Source organism: Quercus lobata, chromosome 5 (genome assembly GCF_001633185.2).
Source record: "Quercus lobata isolate SW786 chromosome 5, ValleyOak3.0 Primary Assembly, whole genome shotgun sequence".
Lineage (NCBI taxonomy): Eukaryota > Viridiplantae > Streptophyta > Magnoliopsida > Fagales > Fagaceae > Quercus > Quercus lobata.
The window spans coordinates 73,107,011-73,131,872 of record NC_044908.1 but is presented as its reverse complement, the minus strand read 5'-3'; the positions used below and the strand labels follow the sequence as shown (position 1 = coordinate 73,131,872).

The window sequence follows — 24,862 nt, the reverse complement described above, 5'->3', positions numbered from 1 at the left end:
TTTGCTGAAAGCAATATCCACTCATTAAAAATTTCTAAGAATGATAACGAACATCATCATTTTCCAATAAGGGCGAAACTTAGATACAGTACCTTAGATATCCATTTTAAAATTAAAACACATGTCCACCTACTTAACAGTGAAAATGCCGTTTTCTTCAACTGAGTTTTGCTAAAACCTTGTCATATATTTAAATTTTCGCAATAAATGATGTCATATGCTATAATTGAAACTCTTCACCAAATATCTTCAACCAGATACAATGAAAATTTTGTCATTCATACTTTCTTTTTTTATCATTCTACATGAGTCTAAGTGTAATTTTTAGCTTAATTAGGTTTTAATGAAGATCCATTTTAGGCATAAAAAGAAAAACAAAAACAAAACATTCGAAGATCTAAACCTAGATAATTAATGTTCTCTAGGTAGCAAATACAACATCTTATATTATCATTCCAACTTTCTAAACATCACTATTATCTTAAACTCAAAATACGTGAAGAAAATTTTTGAGAAGTTAAAATTTAGTGGAGTATTTTAGATAATACACAATGGAATATTTTAAGAATCATAAGCTTTTATTGAGAACATTGAACAAATCAAAATTACTGTAGCTATATATACTCATTGGCTCTTTTTATATATATAGTTTAGGTGGCACGTGCAAGGCATGTGCTACCTCTTGAGTGAGAAAATTAAGATAGAATTTTTATATGAAGAAGTATGAAACTATATACATAAAAAATGTATGTCATACAAAATTAATCTCATTCGTATAAGAATTTTGATATCTATTTGTTAAAGGCAACATCCAATCACTAAAAATTTCTAATAATGATAACAAAAATCATCATCTTCCAACAATAAGCAACTAAGTTTTACTTATGTAAATAAAAATATTAAAAAATATAAAGAGTTCAACAACCATGTTACACTCCCCCCCCCCCCCCCCCCCCCCCCCCCAAGAAAAAAAGAAAAAAAAGAAAAGAAAAGAAGAGGCCAAAAATGCAGGTTGAACAAACCAAAAACTAGTATAGGTTTTTACTGTTGCTTTAAAGCATCAGCTCCTTTTATATACAGATTTAGTTTGTGTCATTTATAAAGCCTCACTTTCTTAAAGTGTAGTCCCACTTTTATCCAAGTTATTTTTTAAGAAAAAAACCAATAAAGAAAAAAGTTATACCAAATCAAAATAAGTAAATAAACAAAGTTATTGTAAAACAAAAATATACAAGAATGTCAAGAGTCTCGTAACTTAATGATATTTGCTTGATTTACAGTTCCAAATCCTTGTAGCAAACCATAAATTCTTATTTTTGATAAATTTAATAGTTACAACGGGAGACTCAAATAAAAAGATGTCAGCTGAGTTAAATCTAACAAACTAGCACTCGGATTATCGAAAAACAACAACATATCAAATCCTTGTAACAAACCATTAATTCTTATTTTTGATAAATTCAATAGTTACAACAGGAGACTCAAATAAAAAGGTGTCAGTTTAGCTAAATCTAACAAACTAGCACTTGGCTCAGAGAATGACTGCTTTCTCTAGTTATTACTATTCAAGAGCTATGTTTTACTTTCTACATTTAACAACATATGAGAATGACGGCTTTATCTAGTTATTACTATTTGAGAGCTATGTTTTACTTTCTACATTTACTGGTTACTGCTGAATCCCAAATGAACAAAGAAACACAGTACTGAACTCAATTTGGCTCAGAGAAAGTATCCCAGTCGCATAGCCGCATATACCTTCTTATTTATTTATTAGGAACCTCTCATCTCATGTAACAGAGAGTCAGAGACCAATACCCCCCAATCAGATGATGCCACATCAGACAGGATCCCACCATGAATTAAAAGATAAAATAAGAATCAAAATCCTGCCCAAGCAATTTCCAACGGTCAAAATCCTTATCCCAAAACCTCATCCACTCTCTCCCTTTCCCTCCACTCATTTCCTCTAACACCAGAAACAACAACATGAAGATAAGACTTCACAAAAAGAAAAAACCAAACCCACATAGCAGACCCTCTTTCTCTCCCCATCGTTAGTCCCTCCATAGCTCAAAAACCTCCATTAAAACCATGTCTTGCTCAAATTTAACAATGTGGGTGTCCTCAAAACCTTCCCTTTCTGATGCATCTGCACTTTCCTTCCGTTCTTTCCTCAACCCTTTTCAGGTTCCTTCTCATAACTCAACCTCTTGCAATCCTTCTCGATCTGTAACTCCAATCCATTGTGGTCTCCGTGAGCTCAGAGAGCGTATTGATTCTGTAAAGAACACACAGAAGATCACTGAGGCTATGAAGCTTGTTGCTGCTGCTAAAGTCAGGAGAGCACAAGAAGCTGTTGTTAATGGCAGGCCTTTCTCAGAAACTCTTGTAGAAGTACTTTACAACATCAATGAGCAGCTACAAACTGATGATGTAGATGTCCCTCTTACAAAGGTTAGGCCTGTCAAGAAGGTTGCTTTGGTTGTTGTCACTGGTGATAGGGGTCTTTGTGGTAATTTCAACAATCTACTCATCAAAAAAGCTGAGGCAAGGATTGCTGAATTGAAGAATCTTGGTCTTGATTATACTGTTATTAGTGTTGGTAAAAAGGGTAACTCTTACTTCCGCAGGAGGCCTTATATTCCGGTTGATAAGTTTCTTGAGGGTGGTTCACTTCCTACTGCTAAAGAAGCTCAGGCTATCGCTGATGATGTTTTCTCATTCTTTGTTAGTGAGGAGGTTGATAAAGTTGAGCTTTTGTACACCAAGTTTGTGTCTTTGGTTAAGTCTAGTCCAGTTATTCATACCTTGCTTCCACTCTCACCAAAGGGAGAGATTTGTGATATAAATGGAACATGTGTGGATGCTGCTGAGGATGAGTTTTTCAGGCTAACAACTAGGGAGGGGAAATTGACAGTGGAGAGAGATGTTGTGAGGACTGAGACAGTAGATTTCTCACCAATTTTGCAGTTTGAGCAGGACCCAGTTCAGATTCTTGATGCTTTGTTGCCTCTCTATTTGAACAGTCAGATTTTGAGGGCATTGCAGGAATCACTAGCGAGTGAGCTTGCTGCTAGGATGAGTGCCATGAGCAGTGCATCTGATAATGCATCTGAGCTAAAGAAGTCCCTGTCTATGGTCTACAATAGGCAGCGCCAGGCCAAAATTACAGGCGAGATATTGGAGATTGTTGCTGGTGCCAATGCTCAAATCTAGTGAAACCCTGGTTCTTGTGTCCCCCACAGTTTGCTTCTTAGTAGGTACTTTTATGGGGGTTTCTTAATTTATTCAAATATGCTTGTTTAAGAACAGTTATTCAGAATTTACACTTTTTCATTGTAATTCTCATGCGTATGAACTTTGTGCACAATGAGAACTGCAATGTATTTTGGAACATAGGAGCAATATTCTACTTTTTTTTTTTTTTTTATGTCATTTTTTTTTTCTACCATTATAAACTTGTATTATTTGAGATTCTCATTGCATGGTACGCAGAGTTATAATCTATGCAATAACTGTACATTGCTGTGTTATTGCAGCTCTTATTAATTTCCATGGTCACTTGATAATTGATATATCCCACATGTTGGTTCTTGTTAGTATAATTCATTTACTCTATGGCTTTCATAATATGAAATGGCTATTATTATGCATAGTGCCCAAACAGGGTTGATGTTGAAGACTGAGTTTCAGTATTACTAATGACAAACATTTTCTGAAATTGGAATTTCACTATTAGTTTAACTTGATTCCTTTAACTTGTGACACAGCAGAATCAATTTATTCACAGTTAACTTAGGATGATCTTTCTAAATATGGCACCATTAGTGTAGCAATCAGAGAATGCACTTTAGTAATCTTATGGCATATCAGGCCACAATTCTATCCAATTAAGAATTGAAGCTGAGGGAAGCAATTTACCAATAAGGTTCTCTAAAATTCATAATACATAAGGAGGTTTAGCATGTACTTCCTATAAAAACATCTCAGAAGTGATCCTAGTGTTCAAACATTTCCTCTTCCATAAAGCAGGACTTTCATAAATGTTTCTAACCTAATTTGGTTATTTATCATGTGTTTGTTTGGCCTCAAATCCTTTTGATTGTATAGCTATGAAGTAATAAGAGGTGATACCTAAATCTCTATCATCATCTCCCACTTCTGCGAATTGGTCCTTAGATTGTCCACTGGTGTTCACTTGTGTGGCTCTGCAATGTTTAGCTTAGAATGGAATACTCTCCATCCAACTGTATAAAATAAATAGTTTATAATTCTCTTTGTTATTAAATTTAAAGACCATAGAAAGAAAAAGGTAAATTATCTATATAATTACAAAAGTCTGGGCTATCTATATCTAATTCCATGTGTACTAAATCCTCAAAAGAGTTCATGTGTTGTATTCTGTTTTCAGCAAGTTAAGAGGAAACCTATCTATCAAAACTGAAAGTCTCCCTAAAAGTCCTTATAAATATAGCAACTCTTTTGATTTCAGTTTTCTGACAATAAAAGAAGCATAAATGGAACTAATTATGTAACCAGAAAGAAAGAAATATTTTAAAATTCCCAACCAAGTCAATACATGCTTGTGTGTGTGAGAGAGAGAGAGGGAGAGAGAGAACTTATTTGGAATTTTTTTAAGAGTAAAAAGCCTATGTTGCTAAGGCTGAACCAGAACACTTAAATACAACCAATCAAACCACTGATGCGGTATATGTTTCTGTCTATTACTGTTGCAAACATTTGATGTCTATTAACAGTGTATAATGCAAATTAATGTAAACTTGATATAAACAGTTGAGATCTCTTAATTTATGTGAACTTTACAATATAATAATCTCAGCATTTTCAAGGTGATAACATTAACAAAATGGTAATTTGAGATCTAGCCTGCGATAGTGTTTACTTTTTTATATATGCACAAACATTTAATCAACATACCTTCTATGCTGTTCATATTAATTATATTACTATTATATTTGTCATTATTGATTAATCTTAATCTACATTAGGAAAAAAAATCTAGGTCATATGAAAAACGATAGCATAAAAGTCATCTTCTCAAACTTCATTCAAATATGGAACTCTCAATTCAAACTATGATTACCAAAAAAAACTCAAAATATCAATTCTATTCCCCATGTTAAAAGTTCAACTCAAAATCATATTTTCAAAACTTCAATATGTATATCCTGATCTTATGCTTAAATCATAAGTTGCATAGACAACATAATGTAAATTTTAGAGTTAATAAACACAGAAAAGCTAAACTTTAGAAATTTGCAGAAACTAAACCAAGACAATGACTGACTTAGAACCTCAACTCAAATAAACCTAAACCTTAATTTCTTTTGTTTAAGTTGTACGAATAATTAGCCAAACAGGATCAAGCAAACGATACTTTTGTACAAGTAGTAAGGATACTAAATCATCTTATGGAACATGCTATCTTTTGGAGGTTAACTAGCTTCAAGCACAACCTTCAAACCTCAAAACTGGCCTGTGGCCAATTTTTAAAGATATTGCCAGTGCATAAACATTCATATCATCAATGAAAAGTATATTAAAAATAATAAAACTTAAAATACAACCATTTAAACCACTAATGAGGTATATGTTTTTGCCTATTACTGATGCAAACATTTGATGTCTATTAATTAACAGTGGATTATGAAAATTAATGAAAACTTGATACAAACTTAGTTAACATATTAATTTATGCAAACTTTACAAAATGATAGTGTCAGCATACACAAGGAAATAAACAAAATGCTAATTTGAGACGTAGCTAGCATTAGTGTTTACTTTTTATAAAGGTTTACACATAAACGAGTAATTACCTTTTGTGCTATTCACATTAATTATATTGCTATTATGTTTATCATCGTTGATTAATCCACATAAGGCAAACAAAAACAGAATCTAGGTCACATGACACAGCCATGCAAAGTCATTCTCTCGAACTTCATCCAAATATGAAACTCTCAATTCAAACTAAGATTACAAAGAAAAACTTGAAATATCATTCTATTCCAGATGTTAAAAGTTCAACTCAAAGTCATATTTTCAGATCTTCAAAATGCATATTCTGATCTTATGTTTAAATTACCATAAGTTGCACAGACAATATAATGTAAATCAAAGAGTTACTAAACATATAAAAATAGAATTTTAGAAATTTGTAAACTAACCCAAGAAAATGACGGACTTAGAACTTTAACCAAAATATAAAACCTTAATTACTTATGTTAAATGATATCAATACTTAGCCAAACAAGATCAAGCACAAAATACTTCTGTATAAGTTGTAAGGATACTAAATCTTTGTTTCTCTATGTGATATGCAATCTCTTGGTTATTAAGCATGCTATCATTAATTTGGAGGTAAACAAGTTCAAGAACAACCCTATAACTTCAAAACATGCTTTTGTAATCAACATTCAAAGATCTTACCAGTGCATAACCATTTGCATTATCTGAAAAGTACATTAAAATAGTAATGAATGTGTATTTTACCATAAAACTTATATAACAATTCAAGAATTTGCAACATGAAGTAATGATTCACTAATTTGCAGCTGAAATTAAGCATAGTGAATAAGACATGCCTTGCTTAGATTTTTGACTAGATCAGTGGAGGAGATTGATTAACCAGTGACTATAACAACAGATAAAATTGTAGTCAATCTGCAAGAACAAAATAATGCAGTTCGCAAAATGGTATAGACTATAGAGTAACGAAAAAGCACTAATAAAGTGCATGATTATTGTTTTAATCAGAAATAATATTTTTAACAAAAAAACTGCACTTGTTTTCATAAAGCACTATATGAAGAATACAAACTTCATTCATATGCACTTGTTTTTCTTACTACCTGTATGTAGCTTATTTTGGTTCAAACTTCAAATGAAAATTTATTGAAAGAGAAGATAACCGATAGAAAGTTAACATTTGTAAAATTTTAAAATCATGAAAGAAAATTCCTTCAATCTATGCTTGCTTGGATATAGAAATTAACATTTGCAAACCACTAGAGCACGAGCCAGTAAAGAGATTCAAACCAATAATGGACACACAAAAAGAACACTTATAATATATAAGAACATAAAAAATGCTAGTAAGAAATCTAGATGTATGTAACATTTCATACTCAACTGGAACTAAAACGTTCTAATTTCAATATGGGCCTTTCAAGGTATCGAAATGAGGAAATAAAAAGAATATTTTTAAAAGGGAAAAAAAAAGAATATATTTTTAATTGTTAAAAAAAAAAAATCTTACTTACCTTTCCCTCTTCCCCTCTATTGGTTTCTCCCAAATATATCTTCTTCAACCGCTTTCCTCACAAGATAGATGGAGTGCAACAATTTTTTAACCAGTCTGACCCCTACAATATATAACACCCAAATTAATCATAAGAATCTTAATTATAATTTAGATCTAATTACCTTATACTATATAGAGGAACATATTATGTAAATCAATTAATCCCTTTCACTAACTGCAAATTCTAAAGCAATTTGTTTTTAATTTTTATCCAAAAATGGATCAAATCATCAAAGTATACATTATTCATGAAAAGTAATTCGGTATTATTAGCAATTCATGTCTGTTATAGTTATTGATCGTTATTAACCGTGATAAACTATTTACTACATTATCTGTGTAAATTAATGATTCATTTGTTGTGCTAACGCAGTTATATAACCTAGTAGTTTTAGAAAAGATTAATATAAGAAAGAAAGAAAAAAAAACTTTGAAATTCTCTTTTACTTCTTATGATCAAACCAAATATAAATCCAAACTGAATGCAAGGCATAGATCCAAATCCACAATAGTGAATTCCAATTCCATAAGCAGTTCAGATTATCTATTAAAAAATAGTCCTCATGACTTTAATAATAATAAATAAATAAAACCCACAAATTATTGTGTCAAGAAACATCATCAAATACATCAACAAGAGCCATCAGGCATATAAATCCTCCTTGCAAAAACTAGGGTAACAGCAACCAAAAAAAAAAAAAAAAAAACAAAGAATTTACAAAAATTAGGGCAAGACCAGTAAAGATATTATCATCCACTACATCAACAAAAGCCTTCAGGCTTGTACAACAGTACAAGAACAACCTCTGTGACTATACTTGGTCGGTCTCATGAAAAACTGGTCTAACTGCAAAGAGTTTTTTACGCTGTAGACACCGAGGGTGGTAATTGATCCTTGAAGCAAAACAAGGTACAGCATCACTAGGGTATGGCGTGTTGTTGTTTTGATTTGGCGATGAAGGCGAAGACAGAGTTGCACCATGAAGTGCAAGTTGAAAAGAAGAGATCATGTGGGTTTCGAGATCAAGTTTTTGGTGCCACTTTGCTGTGATTTTGGAATCCCTGAGTTGGGCAAGTGCTCCTGGCTTTAGATATCTATAAAACCCTTCTTTTCTCTTTGTTGTCATATAACTATTGCCAGTGGTGTTCTTATGGCTTCCCTTCATGGTTACTGGTTAGAGAGAGAGAGAGAGAGAGATGGGTTTTGTTTGGGGAATGATATTTGTGGTTGATGAGAAATGAGTGAAGGGTTAAGGTGGTTTATAAAGTGGAAGGTTGTGGCGGGAAAGAACGGTTCGGAGGGTGGATTGGGTTTCAAAATTCAAATAAGGTAAGCCGTGGGGGATGGCATCTAAGGTTTTAATATTGCTGTCTATGTCCAATGTATAATTAATTCACACGAGGCATTTATGTTTGTTTTATCAAAGGGGAAACTTATTTTATGAAAAATTATGAAAATTAGTACTTTACATGGTTATATCAATAAAAATTTACATTCTAGGTACTAAACAAATGTGTACAATAATTCTATATAATAAAAAAAAAATAGTATTGTACATTTTTTTTTCAAATGTGTACAATATTATACACATTTGTTTAATCTCATCAATCATTTGTTTAGCATAATATAAATAAATAATTGTGGTTGTTTTATTAATAGATACTATTGCTGGCCGATATGCTTTCTTTCTTTATATTAAAAAGGAAGACAAAAATAATATGTTGTTTCTTTTTATTTGTCTTAGAGTTTTTTTCCTAACCCCGTGATTCTCTCTCTTTCGTTTCGACCTCTATTCTCACTAGATCACTCTGACTAATAATTCATATCAAAACCATCTCTTTGTGAAATCTTAACAAAAGAATTTAACTCTTCTTCTCCTCCAAGATCTCTAATTTTAAAAAGTTGATACAAGAGTTTTTTTTTATCTTGCCATATGTTCAAGTCTCTTCCCTTCAATGCCTACTAACAAGTAAGGAATTTCATGATTTTTTTTTTCTTTTCTTAATTTGTAATTTCATTCTTGTTTTTATTTTTATTTAAAAAAAAAAATCTTCACATATGTTTTTTTTTTCATCTTCGTTAACAAACATCTCTTGTGTTTTATCCTTTTGATGCTATGTCTTAAAGAATATATATATATATATATATATATATATATATATATATATTTATAGTGGTCCTTTTCATGTTTTTCTTTCGGTACTATTTTAAGTCAGTTGGAATCTAGTTTTTATTTCTCCCCTATATTGTTTTTTTTTTTTTTTTTGGGATCCTAAACTATTTTTCCCGAAAGTCCATTGTGTTCATGAATCACGAGTGCCATTGGTAATTAACTGACTAAATTCTTATATTTTGGAGCCATTTAGACTTTCAAGTTCTCCTAGAAGATTGGTATTTTTGATTCCATCTGTGAGTGTGATGATGCTGAGTTTGTCAAAGTCATGTAAAATGGCCACTGCCAAATTAACCACCTTGTTTGGTCATTTGATTTAAGAGATCCAATTACTTTTGACAAATTGTTGCTCTTGAGAGTTTGCTTTTGTGCATAGAAATGGGAATAGAGCAAGGATGTCAATACCGTACCGGAGGCCGTACCGGTTTGGCCACCGGTACGATATATTTCGGATACCGGTCAATACCGGTGTACCGTTTCGGGTTTACCGCTATTTTTTATATTTATAAATATAAATATATATATATATATATATGTATGTATGTGTTTGTGTATATATATATATATTATAATAAATATAAAAGTTTACCATAAAACATTTCCTCAATTTAGAACTAGTTATTCATGGTTTTAGACTTTAGTATCAATTAAAAGGGAAAAAAAATAAAATAGAAAGCTTAAAAGTTACCATTGCATACTAAGAATACAAATAATACTAATAAGTTAATACAAATAAGTTACCATTTTGTCTTAACAAAAATTCAAAAATTACAAAACTTAAAAAAAAAAAAAAAAAAAAAAACTTTTTTCTGTACCGGCCGGTACGCTCGGTACCGGCCGGTATTGCCCGAAATTGGCCGGTACGGCCGGTATTTTTTCCGGTACGAAACAAGGGGGTCGAGTGTACCGGATTGCTGGCCGGTACGGTATATTCCGGCCGGTACGGCCGGTACGGTACGGTATTGACATCCATGGAATAGAGTGTCTATTTTGATGGCCTCACGAATCTTCTTGTAATATTAATGTTCATTTAGAGAACATTTCCTCTTGTTATGTTTGATTAGCAGATAATGTAGATTCCTTTGAAGATTATAAATAAAAATTTTAACCTATTCTTAAAAAAGTTTATTTTATTTCTTTATTTACTGTAAAAAAATACAGAGTGATATCAAGTTGATCCGACCCATCAAAGACTGAGTAAGGTCATAAAAATTGTAATCAATTCTAGTTTGACATGTTTCTGTCCGTAGTCGGTCAAGCCTGAACTTGCCTAACGCAATCTCTTTTGCCAAGTCTAGAGATATATAATAGAGATTTATTTTTGGTAGAGAGATTTTTTAATTGATGTGATGAGTTTTGGTTGGAACAACAAAGTAATCAATGTAAAGTAAAATAAATAGTACAAATGTCAATGAAATAGAACCTTAAAATGATATATAAAAAATTAACTTAAGATATGTGATAGAAAGAGGACAAGTCTTGGTGTAATGGATAGTGTCTTTCACTAAAAGCGACATGTTGCGGGTATGAGTATGAGAGTCAGTTTTGAAGGGGAATATCATGAGTTTTTAGATTTGTGAGATGCAAAAATAGATAAAAATATGCACCAAAGAAAACAATTACACTAGAAATATTTACGTGGTTTGACAATTTGCTTACGTCCACGTAGTTACAGGGATTTCATTATTCTAAGGGAAAAATACAAGATGTAACAGTAAAGTTTTTCTCTCACAAACTACATCAAACCGTACTCTCCAAAACAACAGTTTTTCTATTCTATGCACAGGATTCATAATGGCCCATGCCTCCGCTCCATGGACTAAGCCTTAAAAAATCTCATATTCAAAACTGTAACAATATTATTTCGGTTTGGGTCATAATCCGGATCAAACACAATTAGGCTTCACAAAACCCAACAAATGAGATTCCTCTTCAAGTCAAGAATATGTTGAACCTTCTGTAGTAACAAGACATACCCATTGGGTTTAGACCTTTTGGGTTAAAATATGTCTTTATATTATATTAATTACTCAAGGAAGCTCTGCAAGGTGTTTATTTCCCTAACAAGTGGTATCAGAGCCCATGGAGGTGTGAGGCAAATGTGGCAAGGTAATCGAGATTCCTTTCGTAGCTGGAGTGGGAACAGGGTGTGTGTATTTGAAACCCTCTTGCAAATGGAGCACGGTGGTTCCCTTTCACAGTTGGAGTGGGGAAGGTATATTACACCAAAGAAAGCCCATAAAGCCCACACAAACGATCTTGGAAAAAGGCCCAACAAAGGAGTATTATTGCCAATGGTGTTAGACAATGATGAGGTGTGAAGTTCCCATGGAGGATAAAAAACGTGCGGAATTGACTCGTGCAGACCCATGTATGATGTACTAGTGAAGGAAAAGACCCATTAGGCAAGAGGGAGTGAGTAGGACTTGTTCATGACCTTCAGAGAGGTCTTAAAGTCCACAAAGAGGTAAAGACTCACATATGTGGGGGAGATTGTTGGGTATACATGTGTAAGTGAAGTCCCACATTAAATAATGATAAGAAGAATGATTGGTTAATATAACATAATTGAGTACATATCCATTGAGCTTAGGCTTTTTGAATTAAAGTGTGTCTTAATATGTTATATTAACTATTCAAGGAGTCTCCTCAAGGTATTTATCTCCCCAACAAGTTTCTTCAAAACAAATTAAGGGTGAGGTTGTCTACCATAACCTCTCTTAGATCCTACCAAAAAGTGGGAGTTTCTTATGTTGGGCATGACTTAAAAAAAAAAAAAAAAAAGGATATATTTGACACTTGATAGAAGCCTATCATGTATCAAAACTTTTTTTTTTGGAAAGATAAATAAAATAATTTAAAATAAATTGTGATATTTAATTTCTTCAAAAATACTCAAACATTTAATAATAAAATGTTAATTGAAATAGTAATTTAATACAATAATATTTGGTAATAGAGTTTCATGTGTGGTAACATTAGCTTAACAATGTTATCTGGTTTATAGTGTGGTGAGAGCTTTTTTATTTTACACTTGACAGATGGAAAGGGTATTATTTATTATAACCACGTATTTTAAGAGCCAACTTTTATTATATAGTATATTATATATAATATATAAAGTTAAAACACAATGGGTTTCGTGGTTAGTTCTACCGCATCCCACAAAAGTTTATAATACATAAAATTGAGAATTATTATTATATTTATAAATGTGGTGAATCTTAGCATGATATTCCCTCATCGAAGTGGATAATCCTTTTACACGAAGTGAGGGCTAGCTTTAGCTGGTGGATCTTGAGAGGATCACAACTTTGAACAATGAGATTTGTGGCAAAATGGGAGAATATAAATTTTAATCTAGTCCCATATATAAGTCGAAAAATACCTCTTCATCCTAAATTTTCCATGGGCTTGACAAAAGAAAGGGAAGTGCAATGGGCTCAAGCCCATTAGACCGGTAGTCTTTAATGTTGGGCCTCCTATTTTACTTGGTTCGGTTCGTTTTTAGGTTTGTCAAAAAATGGCCCCAAACACATCTTAATTAGTTTTTTTTTTTTTTTTTTTTTTTTTTTTTGAGAAACAAACACACACATAAAAGAGAGGGAAAAAGATTTTAATACAAAAGCACACCACAGTTCCACTCAAAAGTCATGGTAACTTTTAAAGGAACACATCTTAATTGGTTAATTGCATGAGTTTTACTTTGTTTTTCAAATTTATGCTTTATACTTCTACAGTTGTAGTATAATTCTTTTCATTTAGAATTTTGTAATTTTAGTGAGACTTGAAAGCAAAAGCTTATGGAGGCACATTTACAACTAGAAGATAATCAGCTTCAAAAAAGGGTCTTTAGATTGGATGGTTTGTGTAAAGAGATATATCACGATTGAATGATTAAGAATATATTGTGAAAAGAACAATGTAATTTCTTATAAATTAATCACTTTTATTTTTATGACATATTTATCGTCATTTGAACAGAATTCAATAATGATAATGTTAATTTCTATAAATTATTCACATATTTTTATTTATCATCATTCTAACATAATTCAAGTACTCAACAAGATACTATTATTTCAACTTAATTATTTTATATTTCAATTTAACAAGTTCCACTCCTAGATGCCTCATGAGATAAATTGTTTAGTTTGTCAGGAGTGAAAAATATTTGGATTATTCAGTAATTGGTTCTAGCGGATAGGGTTAGTTGCCCATTATTAGCCGTAAAGAGCACTGTACAAAATGCTTTATGACGTGCAACTAATCTAAGTAAAGTTCTTTTACATCATAAAAAAAAAAAGGGTTTCATTCTTAGATCCTACAAAAGTGGAAGCTTTATACACTTATAATGTGGGTTGAAAGAAATCAAAAATATAGCTCTAAATTAATTTGGAGTAAAACTTTTTCCACTTTAAAATAAATAAAAAAAAGTATTTATCAATCAAAAACTCTCAAAATGCCAATTCTTTTATTTATTTTAAGAGAAGAATACTTCAACACCACCCTTTCTTATGAACAAGATATCCGTTTTCAACAATCCTCTAGCTGGCTTGATCCTCTAGCACCCCAACTTTTATATGAAAATCAATCATTAGCTTGATTGCAATCAAGCTAATGATTGCTTCATAACACTTCATGCTTTTCTCAAAAAAAGAAAAAATTGAAACTCAAATATAACCCCTTTTTATCTTTAGCTAAGCACGTGTAAACAACTACTAAATTATAGTACTAAGAGAACCTTATAAAACTATCTTTTAAGTTTGTCCTCACGTGGCATGTCCCCATTTGATGTGTCAATTCCTGGTAGATACCTCTCCTCGCCACTTGGGTATCCTATCACAGACTATTAACCTTTCAATAAGGCCTGAGCTCTTAGAGCATTTCCATCCGAAAATTGTATCATATCCTATTTTATCATCTCAAAAAACTACTTTATCAATTATATCATACTATTTTACAATATTCTCAACATCCCAATTTTTATTTTATAATACAACACATTAAAATAATATAAATTACACAATAAAATAATATAAAAAATCTCTCTCTCTTCCCTCTTCATCTCTATTCTCTATCTAATTTGTCTTTCCCTTTTTCTCTCTTTCTCATCCACCCACTACCAACAAAAAACCCAGAACAACCCTTGCTGCAACTTTGAAAAAAGCCTTGATGTCTTGTGCTCTCAAAATGTCAATTAATACTCACAAACAAGCCTTAAAACAATGAGGATTTAACGCCATAGATCTATCCAATTAGGCATATGTAGAAAGAAAGAAAGAGTAGGGAAAAATTCAGCCATACCCACTGGTTAGCAACCTAGCCACCACCCATATCAAACCCTACCCACCAGCTAGCAACCCAGCCACCACCCACACACCAACCCACGAACCACGCCAGAAAAATTCAGCCACCATTGCAATAAAATCTCATCAATAAACCCTAAACAAAAAAACTAGCAATAAAATCTCAGCAATAAACCCCAAGCAAAAAAAAAACTAGCAATCATAAAAATTCAAAGATAAAAAAACCTAGCCACCACAAATTCAGCCACCCATGGCCTTTGCATGGCCAAAACAAAGACCAAAAACTTTGTGGAGCTCGAAGCTCTGGCCATGGAGTTTCGACTCAATGAGTTGGGCGAGATCAAAAAGAGAGAGGGGAGAGTTGGGTTTGGGTTCAGAGGGAGGGACCACCATGATGAAGCTGAGAAAATTAACCCAACTGACCCATGGAGTGAGAAAGAATGCTTGGCAGAGGCAATGGAGAGAAAGAGAGAGGCTTGGTGAGATGAGCAATGGAGAGAGAGAGAGAGGGGACAGGAGACTGAAGAGAGTGAAAAGAGGCTGATATTTTAGATTAAAATATATTATAATATTTACAAGCTTGCTACCCATCCTACATTTAGGATGGCATTGTAGTACTATGTCAAAAAAATTTACACTTTTTCATGTTTAGCCTTTCGGCTGTTGAGAGTTATTGGCCCTGAATGCAAAATTTTGGTTACATTTGGCATATAGTTTGCCCATTGTGAATGCTCTTATAGCTACTTATAATATGTCAAACATTTTGAAAAATATAAATATATCTCAAATGTCAATACCACACACCCAAATCCACAATAACCATTAATCCACGATAGCATCAAAGTCATCTTCTCAAACTTCATTCAAATATGGAACTCTCAATTCAAACTATGATTACCAAAGAAAACTCAAAATATCAATTCTATTCCCCATGTTAAAAGTTCAACTCAAAGTCATATTTTCAAAACTTCAATATGTATATTCTGATCTTATGCTTAAATTATCATAAGTTGCATAGACAACACAATGTAAATTTTTAGAGTTACTAAACACAGAAAAACTAAATTTTAGAAATTTGCAGAAACTAAACCAAGACAATGATAGACTTAGAACCTCAACTCAAATAAACCTAAACCTTAATTTCTTTTGTTTAAGTTGTATGAACACTTAGCCAAACAAGATCAAGCATACGATACTTTTGTATAAGTAGTAAGGATACTAAGTTATCTTATGGCACATGCTATCTTTTGGAGGTTAACAAGCTAATTCAAGCACAACCTTCAACCCTCAAAACAGGCCTGTGGCCAATGTTTAAAGATCTTGCCAGTGCATAAACATTCATATCATCAAGGAAAAGTATATTAAAAATAATAACACTTAAAATACAACCATTTAAACCATTGATGAGGTATAATTATTAACCACAATAAACTGTTTACTACATTATCTGTGTAAATTAATGATTTATTTGTGGTGCTAACACACTTATATAACCTAGTGGTTTTAGAAAAGATTAATATAATAAAAAAAAAAAACCTTGAATTTCTCTTTTACTTCTTATGATCAAACCAAATATAAATCCAAACTGAATGCAAGGCATAGATCCACAATAGTGAATTCCAATTCCATAATCAGTTCAGATTATCCATTAAAAAATAGTCCTCATGACTTTAATAATAATAAATAAAAAAAACCCACAAATTATTATGTCAAGAAACATCATCAAATACATCAACAAGAGCCATCAGTTGCAAAAACTAGGGTTAAAGCAAAAAAAAAAAAAAAAGAATTTACAAAAATTAGGGCAAGACCAGTAAAGATAATATCATCCACTACATCAACAAAAGCCTTCAGGCTTGTACAACAGTACAAGAACAACCTCTGTGACTATACTTGGTCGGTCTCATGAAAAACTGGTGTAACCGCGATGAGTTTTTTACGCTGTAGACACCGAGGGTGGTAATTGATCCTTGAAGCAAAACAAGGGACAGCATCACTAGGGTATGGCGTGTTGTTGTTTTGATTTAGCGATGAAGGTGAAAACGGAGTTGCTTCATGAAGTGCAAGTTGAAAGGAAGAGATCATGTGGGTTTCGAGATAAAGTTTTTGGTGCCACTTTGCTGTGATTTTGGAATCCCTGAGTTGGGCAAGTGCTCCTGGCTTTAGATATCTATAAAACCCTTCTTTTCTCTTTGTTGTCATATAACTATTGCCAGTGGTGTTCTTATGGCTTCCCTTCATGGTTACTGGTTAGAGAGAGAGAGAGAGAGAGATGGGTTTTGTTTGGGGAATGATATTTGTGGTTGATGAGAAATGAGTGAAGGGTTAAGGTGGTTTATAAAGTGGAAGGTTGTGGCGGGAAAGAACGGTTCGGAGGGTGGATTGGGTTTCAAAATTCAAATAAGGTAAGCCGTGGGGGTTGGCATCTAGGGTTTTAATATTTGTTGTCTATGTCCAATGTATAATTAATTTACACGAGGCATTTATGTTTGTTTTATCAAAGAGTAAACTTATTTTATGAAAAATTATGAAAATTAGTACTTTACATGGTTATATCAATAAAAATTTACATTATAGGTACTAAACAAATGTGTACAATAATTCTATATAAAAAAATGAGTACAATATTGTACATATTTTTTTCAAATGTGTACAATATTATACACATTTTCTTATATATATTATAGACATTTGTTTAATTAGTCTCATCAATCATTTGTTTAGAATAATATAAATAAATAATTGTCGTTGTTTTATTAATACTACTGATGGTTATGGTTTCTTTTTTTGTGTTAAGGGTAAATTGTAAATTACACCCCTAAAGTTTGAGGGTATTTAGATTTTATACCCTGAAATTTTAGAATTTGAGATTTACTCCCTGAAGTTTGGGGGTGTTTAGATTTTATACCCTGACATTTCAGAATTTGGATTTTACCCCCTAAAATTTGGAGTGTTTAGATTTTACACTCCAAAGTTTTGAAATTTTAGGGAGTGAAATCTAAAAACCCCCAAACTTTAAGGGTGTAGAATTCAAACACCTCTAAAATTTAGGGAGTAAAATCCAAATTCTAAAACGTTAAGGTTTAAAATCCAAAATTTGAAATTTCAAAGTATAAAATTCAAACACCCTTAAACTTTAGAAGTGTAATTTGTAATTTACCCTTATGTTAAAAAGGAAGACAAAAATAATATGTTGTTTCTTTTTATTTGTCTCAGAGTTTTCTTTCCTAACCCCGCGACCTCTATTCTCACTAGATCACTCTTACTAATAATTCATATCAAAAACATCTTTTTGTGAAATCTTAACAAAAGAATTTGACTCTTCTTCTCCTCCAAGATCTCTAATTTTAAAAAGTTGATACAAGAGTATTTTTTATCTTGCCATATGTTCAAGTCTCTTCCTTCAATGCTTACAAACAAGTTAGGAATTTCATGATTTTGTTTTTTCTTTTCTTTGTAATTTTTTTTTTAAAGCTTCACATATGTTTTTTTTTTTTTTTTTTTTCATATCCGTTTACAAACATCTCTTGTGTTTTATCCTTTTAATGCTATGTCTTAAAGAATATATATATATATATATATATATATATATATATAAATATTTGCATCTTGTTATAACTGTTGCTATTAGTAATCTTGTTTCCACATTTTATACTCATATGTCCTCTTCATGTTTTCTTTGGTGACTATTTTAAGTCAGTTGGAATCTAGTTTTTTTTTTCTCCCCCATATATATTTATATATATATATATATATATTTTTTTTTTTTTCTGGGATCCTATAGTGCTATTCTATTTTACTTGACTAGTCCATTGTGTTCACCAGTGCTATTGGTAATAACTGACTAAATTCTTATATTTTGGAGCCATTGAGACTTTCAAGTTCTCACAGGAGATTGGTATTTTTTATTCCATCTTTGAGTGTGATGATGTTGAGTTTGTGAGAGTCATGTAAAATGGCCATTTCCAAACGACCTTGTAGGCTTGTATGGTCATTTAATTCAAGAGATCCAATTACTTTTGACAAGTTGTTGTTCTTGATAGTTTGCTTTTGTGCATAGAGATGGGAATAGAGTATCTATGTTGATGGCCTCACGAATCATCTTGTAAAGTTGTAATGTTAATTTTCATTTAGAGAACCTTTCATCTTTTTCTTTTTCTTTAAAAAAAAAAAAAAAATATATATATATATATATATAAAAGAGAACCTTTCCTCTTGTTTTGTTTGATTAGCAGACAATGTACATTCCTTTTAAGTTTATAAATAAAAAATTTTAACCTATTCTTAAAAAAGTTTTTATTATTATTTTTTTTTATTTAATGTAAAAATATACTGAGTCATATCAAGTTGATCCGACCCATCAAATATTAATTTCATAAAAATAGTAATCAATTTTAGTTTGAGATGTTTCTGACTTGTCCATAGTCAGTCAAGCCTGAATTTGCCTAACGCAACATCTTTTGTCAAGTCTAAAGATAATAGTAGGTTCCAGGTAACTCAATTGGTAAAGTATCTGATGGTTGTATAAGAGATCTGGGATTTAATCCCCGTTTAAACCAAAAACTGATTAGTGTCTTGGTCTGATAATAAAGAGCTATCATCAGAAGCGGACGTCATAGGTTGAAACTTTCTAAAAAAAAAAAAAAAAAAGTCTAAAGATAATAGAGATTTTTTTTTTTTTTTTTTTTTTTTTGTGGTAGAGAGCTTTTTTTTAATTGATGTGATGAGTTTTGGTTGGAACAACAAAATAATCAATGTAAAGTAAAATTAATTGTACAAATATCAATAGTTTGCTTTTGTGCATATATATAGAAATGGGAATAGAGTGTCTATGTTGATGGCCTCACGAATCTTCTTGTAATATTAATGTTCATTTAGAGAACCTTTCATCTTTTTCTTTTTCCTTTTTTCTTTCTTTAAAAAAAAATTATAAAAGAGAACCTTTCCTCTTGTTTTGTTTGATTAGCAGACAATGTACATTTCTTTTAAGTTTATAAATAAAAATTTTAACCTATTCTTAAAAATGTTTTTTTTTTCTTTATTTAATGTAAAAATATACTGAGTCATATCAAGTTGATCCGACCCATCAAATATTGAATAAGGTCATAAAAATAGTAATCAATTTTAGTTTGACATGTTTCTGACTTGTCCATTGTCGGTCAAGCCTGAACTTGCCTAACGCAACCTCTTTTGCCAAGTCTAAAGATAATAGGGACTTTTTTTTTTTTTGGTGTGGTAGAGAGCTTTTTTAATTGATGTGATGAGTTTTGGTTGGAACAACAAAATAATCAATGTGAAGTAAAATAAATTGTACAAATATCAATGAAATTGAACCTTAAAAGTGAGTTCTAGTTAACTCAATTGGTAAAATCTCTGATGATTAAATAAGAGACTTGGGATTTAATCTTCGTCAGCACCAAAAACTGATTGGTATCTTGATCTGATGATAAAAAGCTATTATTAGAAGCGAACGTCATAGCTAGGATGAAACTCTCTCCCAAAAAAAAAAAAAAAAAAAAAAAAAAAAAAAACCTTAAAAAAATTTATAAAAAATTAACATAAGATATGCGATAGAAAGAGGACAAGTCTTGGTGTGGTGACAAGTGTTTTTCACCAAAAGCGACATGTCACGAGTATGAGTATGGGAATTAGCATCTCCAAAACAAATTGAGCGTAAGGCTACCTTTCATGACTTCTCCTAAATCCCACAAAAAAGTGGAAGTTTTGTATATTGGGCATGACCTTTTTTTTATATTATTTATATATAAATAGATTATGTCCAGCAACTAGCCGACGGTTCGGTTAGACTTAGCTTTGACCAGTCTAGGTTTAGATCACCCTTAGAGTATGATGAACCCTTGCCCAGATCCTCGTTAGATCTGCACCAGGAAACATACCAGGAACCAAGGTCCAGATCTTCTTTAGATCTACGACAACCCTTTTGGCAGCCAACTATCCTCTTAAAAGATAGACCTGCATCCCAGAGTAGTTCGTCTAGAACACGAGCTCCTTATCCCACATCTAGAAGAGACTTAGGTCCACAGTTTCAAGGTGTTAAAAACCACTCCCAGGTTAGTACCCCTTGTTACACAGCCAAGCAAGACTCAGTTGTTGATCAAGAAGAAGACAACAACAGTCAGGACAGTCTTAAACCCCCCTCACCATCAGGATCTGACTTTAAAATCCTATCCAGCAAGAATCTGGATATGACCATCAGCTCCTAGTGATAACCAAAGAGTTCGTTCCAGATATGGATATGCTCGAAAAGGAATTTAATTCTGAAAAGAACAGAGTTAAAAGAGAAGCCTATAGAGCCAACCATACCAAGGAACAAAAGGTTAAAGTTTTGGAGAAATGGAAGTTATTCATGAAAGAGGTAAAAGCCGATTATCCTTTCTTTGAATACTTTGAGAAACATTTCCAATGGCATAAAAAGAACTGTGTCATTACCAAAACCAACTGGAAGTTACTCCCCAAAAAAGATGCACCAAGCTCTAGCAATCCAGAAATTGTTAGGTCTAGCCATCCTCCTCAAGAAGCCATACTCTTTAACCAGCGTGGTACCGATGTTATTGCCTCTCCTTTCAAATGTGCTACAACCCCAGATGAAAAGGTTGTTAGGAAAGTAATAGAGCAAAACAACTATACCAACCAGTGTTTAGGAGTCATAGGAAAACAGCTTGACAGGATAGAAGAAAGGGTTGACAACAAGGTTCTCCTCCAACCAGGAAACCTCAACAAACCAATCCAACCTCTAGAAAACCCTTTAGTCAAGCTTCCCACAACCAGACAAGCTAGCCTCAAACCAAAGGACCAAACAACCCTGAAGGAAATGGCCCAAAAGCTTGATGATCTCGTGAAAAAGGAACCAGTTACCCCTTCACCAGATCACACTACAACCAGTAGGGATCCCAGGCTTACAAACCAGGCAAATACCCTACATGCCCATACAGCTTCTAGCAGTTCTAGTAGAACCTCCTCAGAAACTGAAAAGGAGATAGAACAAATAGAAGACCAATTTCGAGGTTTACAGGTAAATAAGCTTTACCATCCCAAGGTAACACCAACTAGCCTTACCAAGAATTGGTATCCCAGACCAACACCCCCTGACCTTCAATTTGAAGAAAGAACCATGCAATTCACAGTATCTAGTGGTAAACTCTATGAATGGAACATAGATGGTTTATCCGAGCAAGAAATCCAAAACAAAATCCAGCATATAACCATGGTAGCAAATAACTATCTTAATGATGGTATTCCAAATACTGAGGTTGTAGAGTTCATTGTTTTAGGATTTACTGGAAAACTGTTGCATTGGTGGAACAACTGCATGACAGCAACTTCCAAGGAAGATATTAAGCATGCTGTTCAAAAAGATGAGGATGAGAACCCTATCTTTGATGAACGCATAGGAAGAGGTGTTCCTGATGGAGTCAATACCCTGATCTATACGATCATGAAACACTTCATAGGAAAACCTAGCAATGTCACATCTAGGATTTACGACCAGTTGAGTAACCTTAGATGTAAGAATCTTGGAGAATACCGGTGGTATGAAGATATCTTTACCTCCCGTGTCATGCTCAGAAGCGATTGTAACTCTCCATTTTGGAAGGAAAAGTTTATCAATGGCTTACCCACACTGTTTGGACAAAAGGTTAAAGAAACTCTTGCCAGCTCTCTAGGTGTCATAGATTATGATGGCCTGACCTATGGAGACATCTCTAGCACAATCCGAAATGAAGGGATGAAGATGTGTAGAGATCTCAAAATCCAGAGCCAAGCTAACAAGAGCAAAGCCAAGTACGAAATAGGGAATTTCTGTACCCAGTATGGCTTACCTTCCATCCTCCCCAAAAGGAGATCCAAACACAGAGGAGAAGAACCCTCTGAAAAAACCCATAGGAAGAAATCTACCTCTAAACATTATAGGAAGGAGAAGTTCAAAACTAATGATTTCTATAAGAAAGGTAGATCCAGCCCCATAAGGAATTTCACACCAAAAGCATCAGGAACATGCTTTAAGTGTGGAAAGAAAGGTCATTTCCAGAAAGAGTGTAAAGCTAAGGCCAAAACCCTTATCAATACCCTCGTAAGTGACCAAACCAGCAAGAATGAGATTTTCAAACTCTTAGAACTCGATCACCTAAGCAGTGAGTCTAGTGACCAGGAGAAACATCAGTTGTTTAGGACTTCCTCTGAAACCTCTAGAGTCTCTTCTAGTTCCTCTAGCGACACAGATGAAATCCTAGCCTGTCAGGATAGTTGTTGTAGAAACAAAACTATCCATGTTCTTTCTAAGCAAGAAGAACTTCTCCTAGATCTCATAGAACAGATCAAGGACCCAGAAGAGAAATCTCAAAGACTTAGTGATTTCCACAAAACCCTAGTCAGAGAGCCCAGTGCATCCAAGCCTAGGATTCAGGAACCAAAAGTTGACTTGGAAAAAATCTACAATAGGTTTACTAAATCCAAGAAAGAGATAACTGTCCAAGATCTCCAAAAAGAGATTAAGGATACCAAAACTGAGATGAGAAACCTTAGGCAGGAATTAACCATCCTTAGGGTTGATCATGGCCTCATAGACTTAAGAGTCAAAAATCTAGAGTTCACTTCACAGCAAGGCAATGAGGAAGGAACCTCATTACAAAACCCTTCTGATGAAGAAACAGATGATACGGTTAACCCTACTGCAGATATGGAACCAGAACCATCCAATGGATCGTTCCTGCACACCATCAGTAGGATTAACTTCCAAAAATGGCATTCCAAAGTCAGGATTGTCATAAGCAAAAACTTTGAATTTGAGGTTATAGCCCTAATAGATTCGGGCGCTGATCTCAACTGCATTCAAGAAGGAATCATCCCCTCCAAATACTTCCGGAAAACCAAGGAACGGTTAACTTCCGCAAGTGGAGGAAAAATGCAGATTGAATTCAAAATTCCAAAAGCTCATGTATGTCAAGACAATACGTGTTTCAAAACCACCTTTGTTCTTGTCAAAAATATGACAGATAGGGTCATCTTAGGAAACCCATTCATGTGTCTGTTATATCCTTTCACCACGGATAGTGAAGGAATCACTACCCACCCTTTTGGTCACCCAGTCAAGTTTAAGTTTCTTAGAAACCCAGAACCAAAAGAGATCGAAATTCTCCAAAAAGTTTCTGTTTCTAAAAATCTTAATCTCACCATGGCCCAAACCTCCACTGATGGTCCATATCAAGCCAAGAACCTTGATCAAATTGTACCAACTATCATATTTGATAATTCTTTGAGTCTTCTTCAATCTCATAAATTATCATCCCATCACATTGCATACAAAAGAATTTGCTCTATGACATCCCCTGATTTTAACAAATATGTTTCAAAAATTAATCACATTGTTAACACATGGCAGGTCAAAAAGCAAAAATCTTTTTATAACTCCACTAGTAAGTGGAAAATGGCATCCTCAAGCAGGAACAAAGGGAAAGCCCCTATGCATGAAGGCGCTTCTCCTGGACCAGAACCCAGAGAAGTAACATCCCTTCTAGAACATGTTCCGCTTCAAATAACATTTTCAGGTGGTAATAAAAGAATCACCTTGCATGAAGTTTTATCCAGGAATTTCCAATTTACAAATGGAGTCTATACAGGCCTTCCACCCTCCATCAAAATTATCCTCGATAACCTTCAAAGAGCCTTTACCCAAAATAACAATCGCCTTTTCCAAAGAACCCTCAGAGCACTAGAATTGCACCTAGTTAACCTTGAGGCAGAAATTGAGATTGGAAAATTGTCCATTAGTCAACTCTTTGGCAAAGAGGATATCCATTCAATGGATACAACGACTATCATGGGCACAGACTACGCCAGGATGAGTCTTAAGATTCAAAACCGGCTTAGGAGTGCTATTGCCAACTTGCCTTCTGATATACAACAACGTATACTTAGAAGCAAGGCTATGTCTGAATCATGCGACCAATGGTTCACGCATTTTGAAATCATGATCACCACCCATTTCCCGGTTTTAGGAGAAGAAGCAGATGCAACTGAAACTGCCTTCATCC

At 33.2% G+C, this 24,862-nt stretch overlaps 1 protein-coding gene across 1 annotated transcript; it reads left to right on the top strand.

Moving 5' to 3' along the window:
• The first annotated feature begins 1,963 nt into the window (after positions 1–1,963).
• LOC115992017 (ATP synthase gamma chain, chloroplastic) lies at positions 1,964–3,550 on the top strand. Its single transcript, XM_031116053.1, has one exon. The coding sequence runs from the start codon at positions 2,095–2,097 to the stop codon at positions 3,217–3,219; it is 1,125 nt and encodes a 374-aa protein (XP_030971913.1). The 5' UTR covers positions 1,964–2,094; the 3' UTR covers positions 3,220–3,550.
• Positions 3,551–24,862: the final 21,312 nt, after the last annotated feature.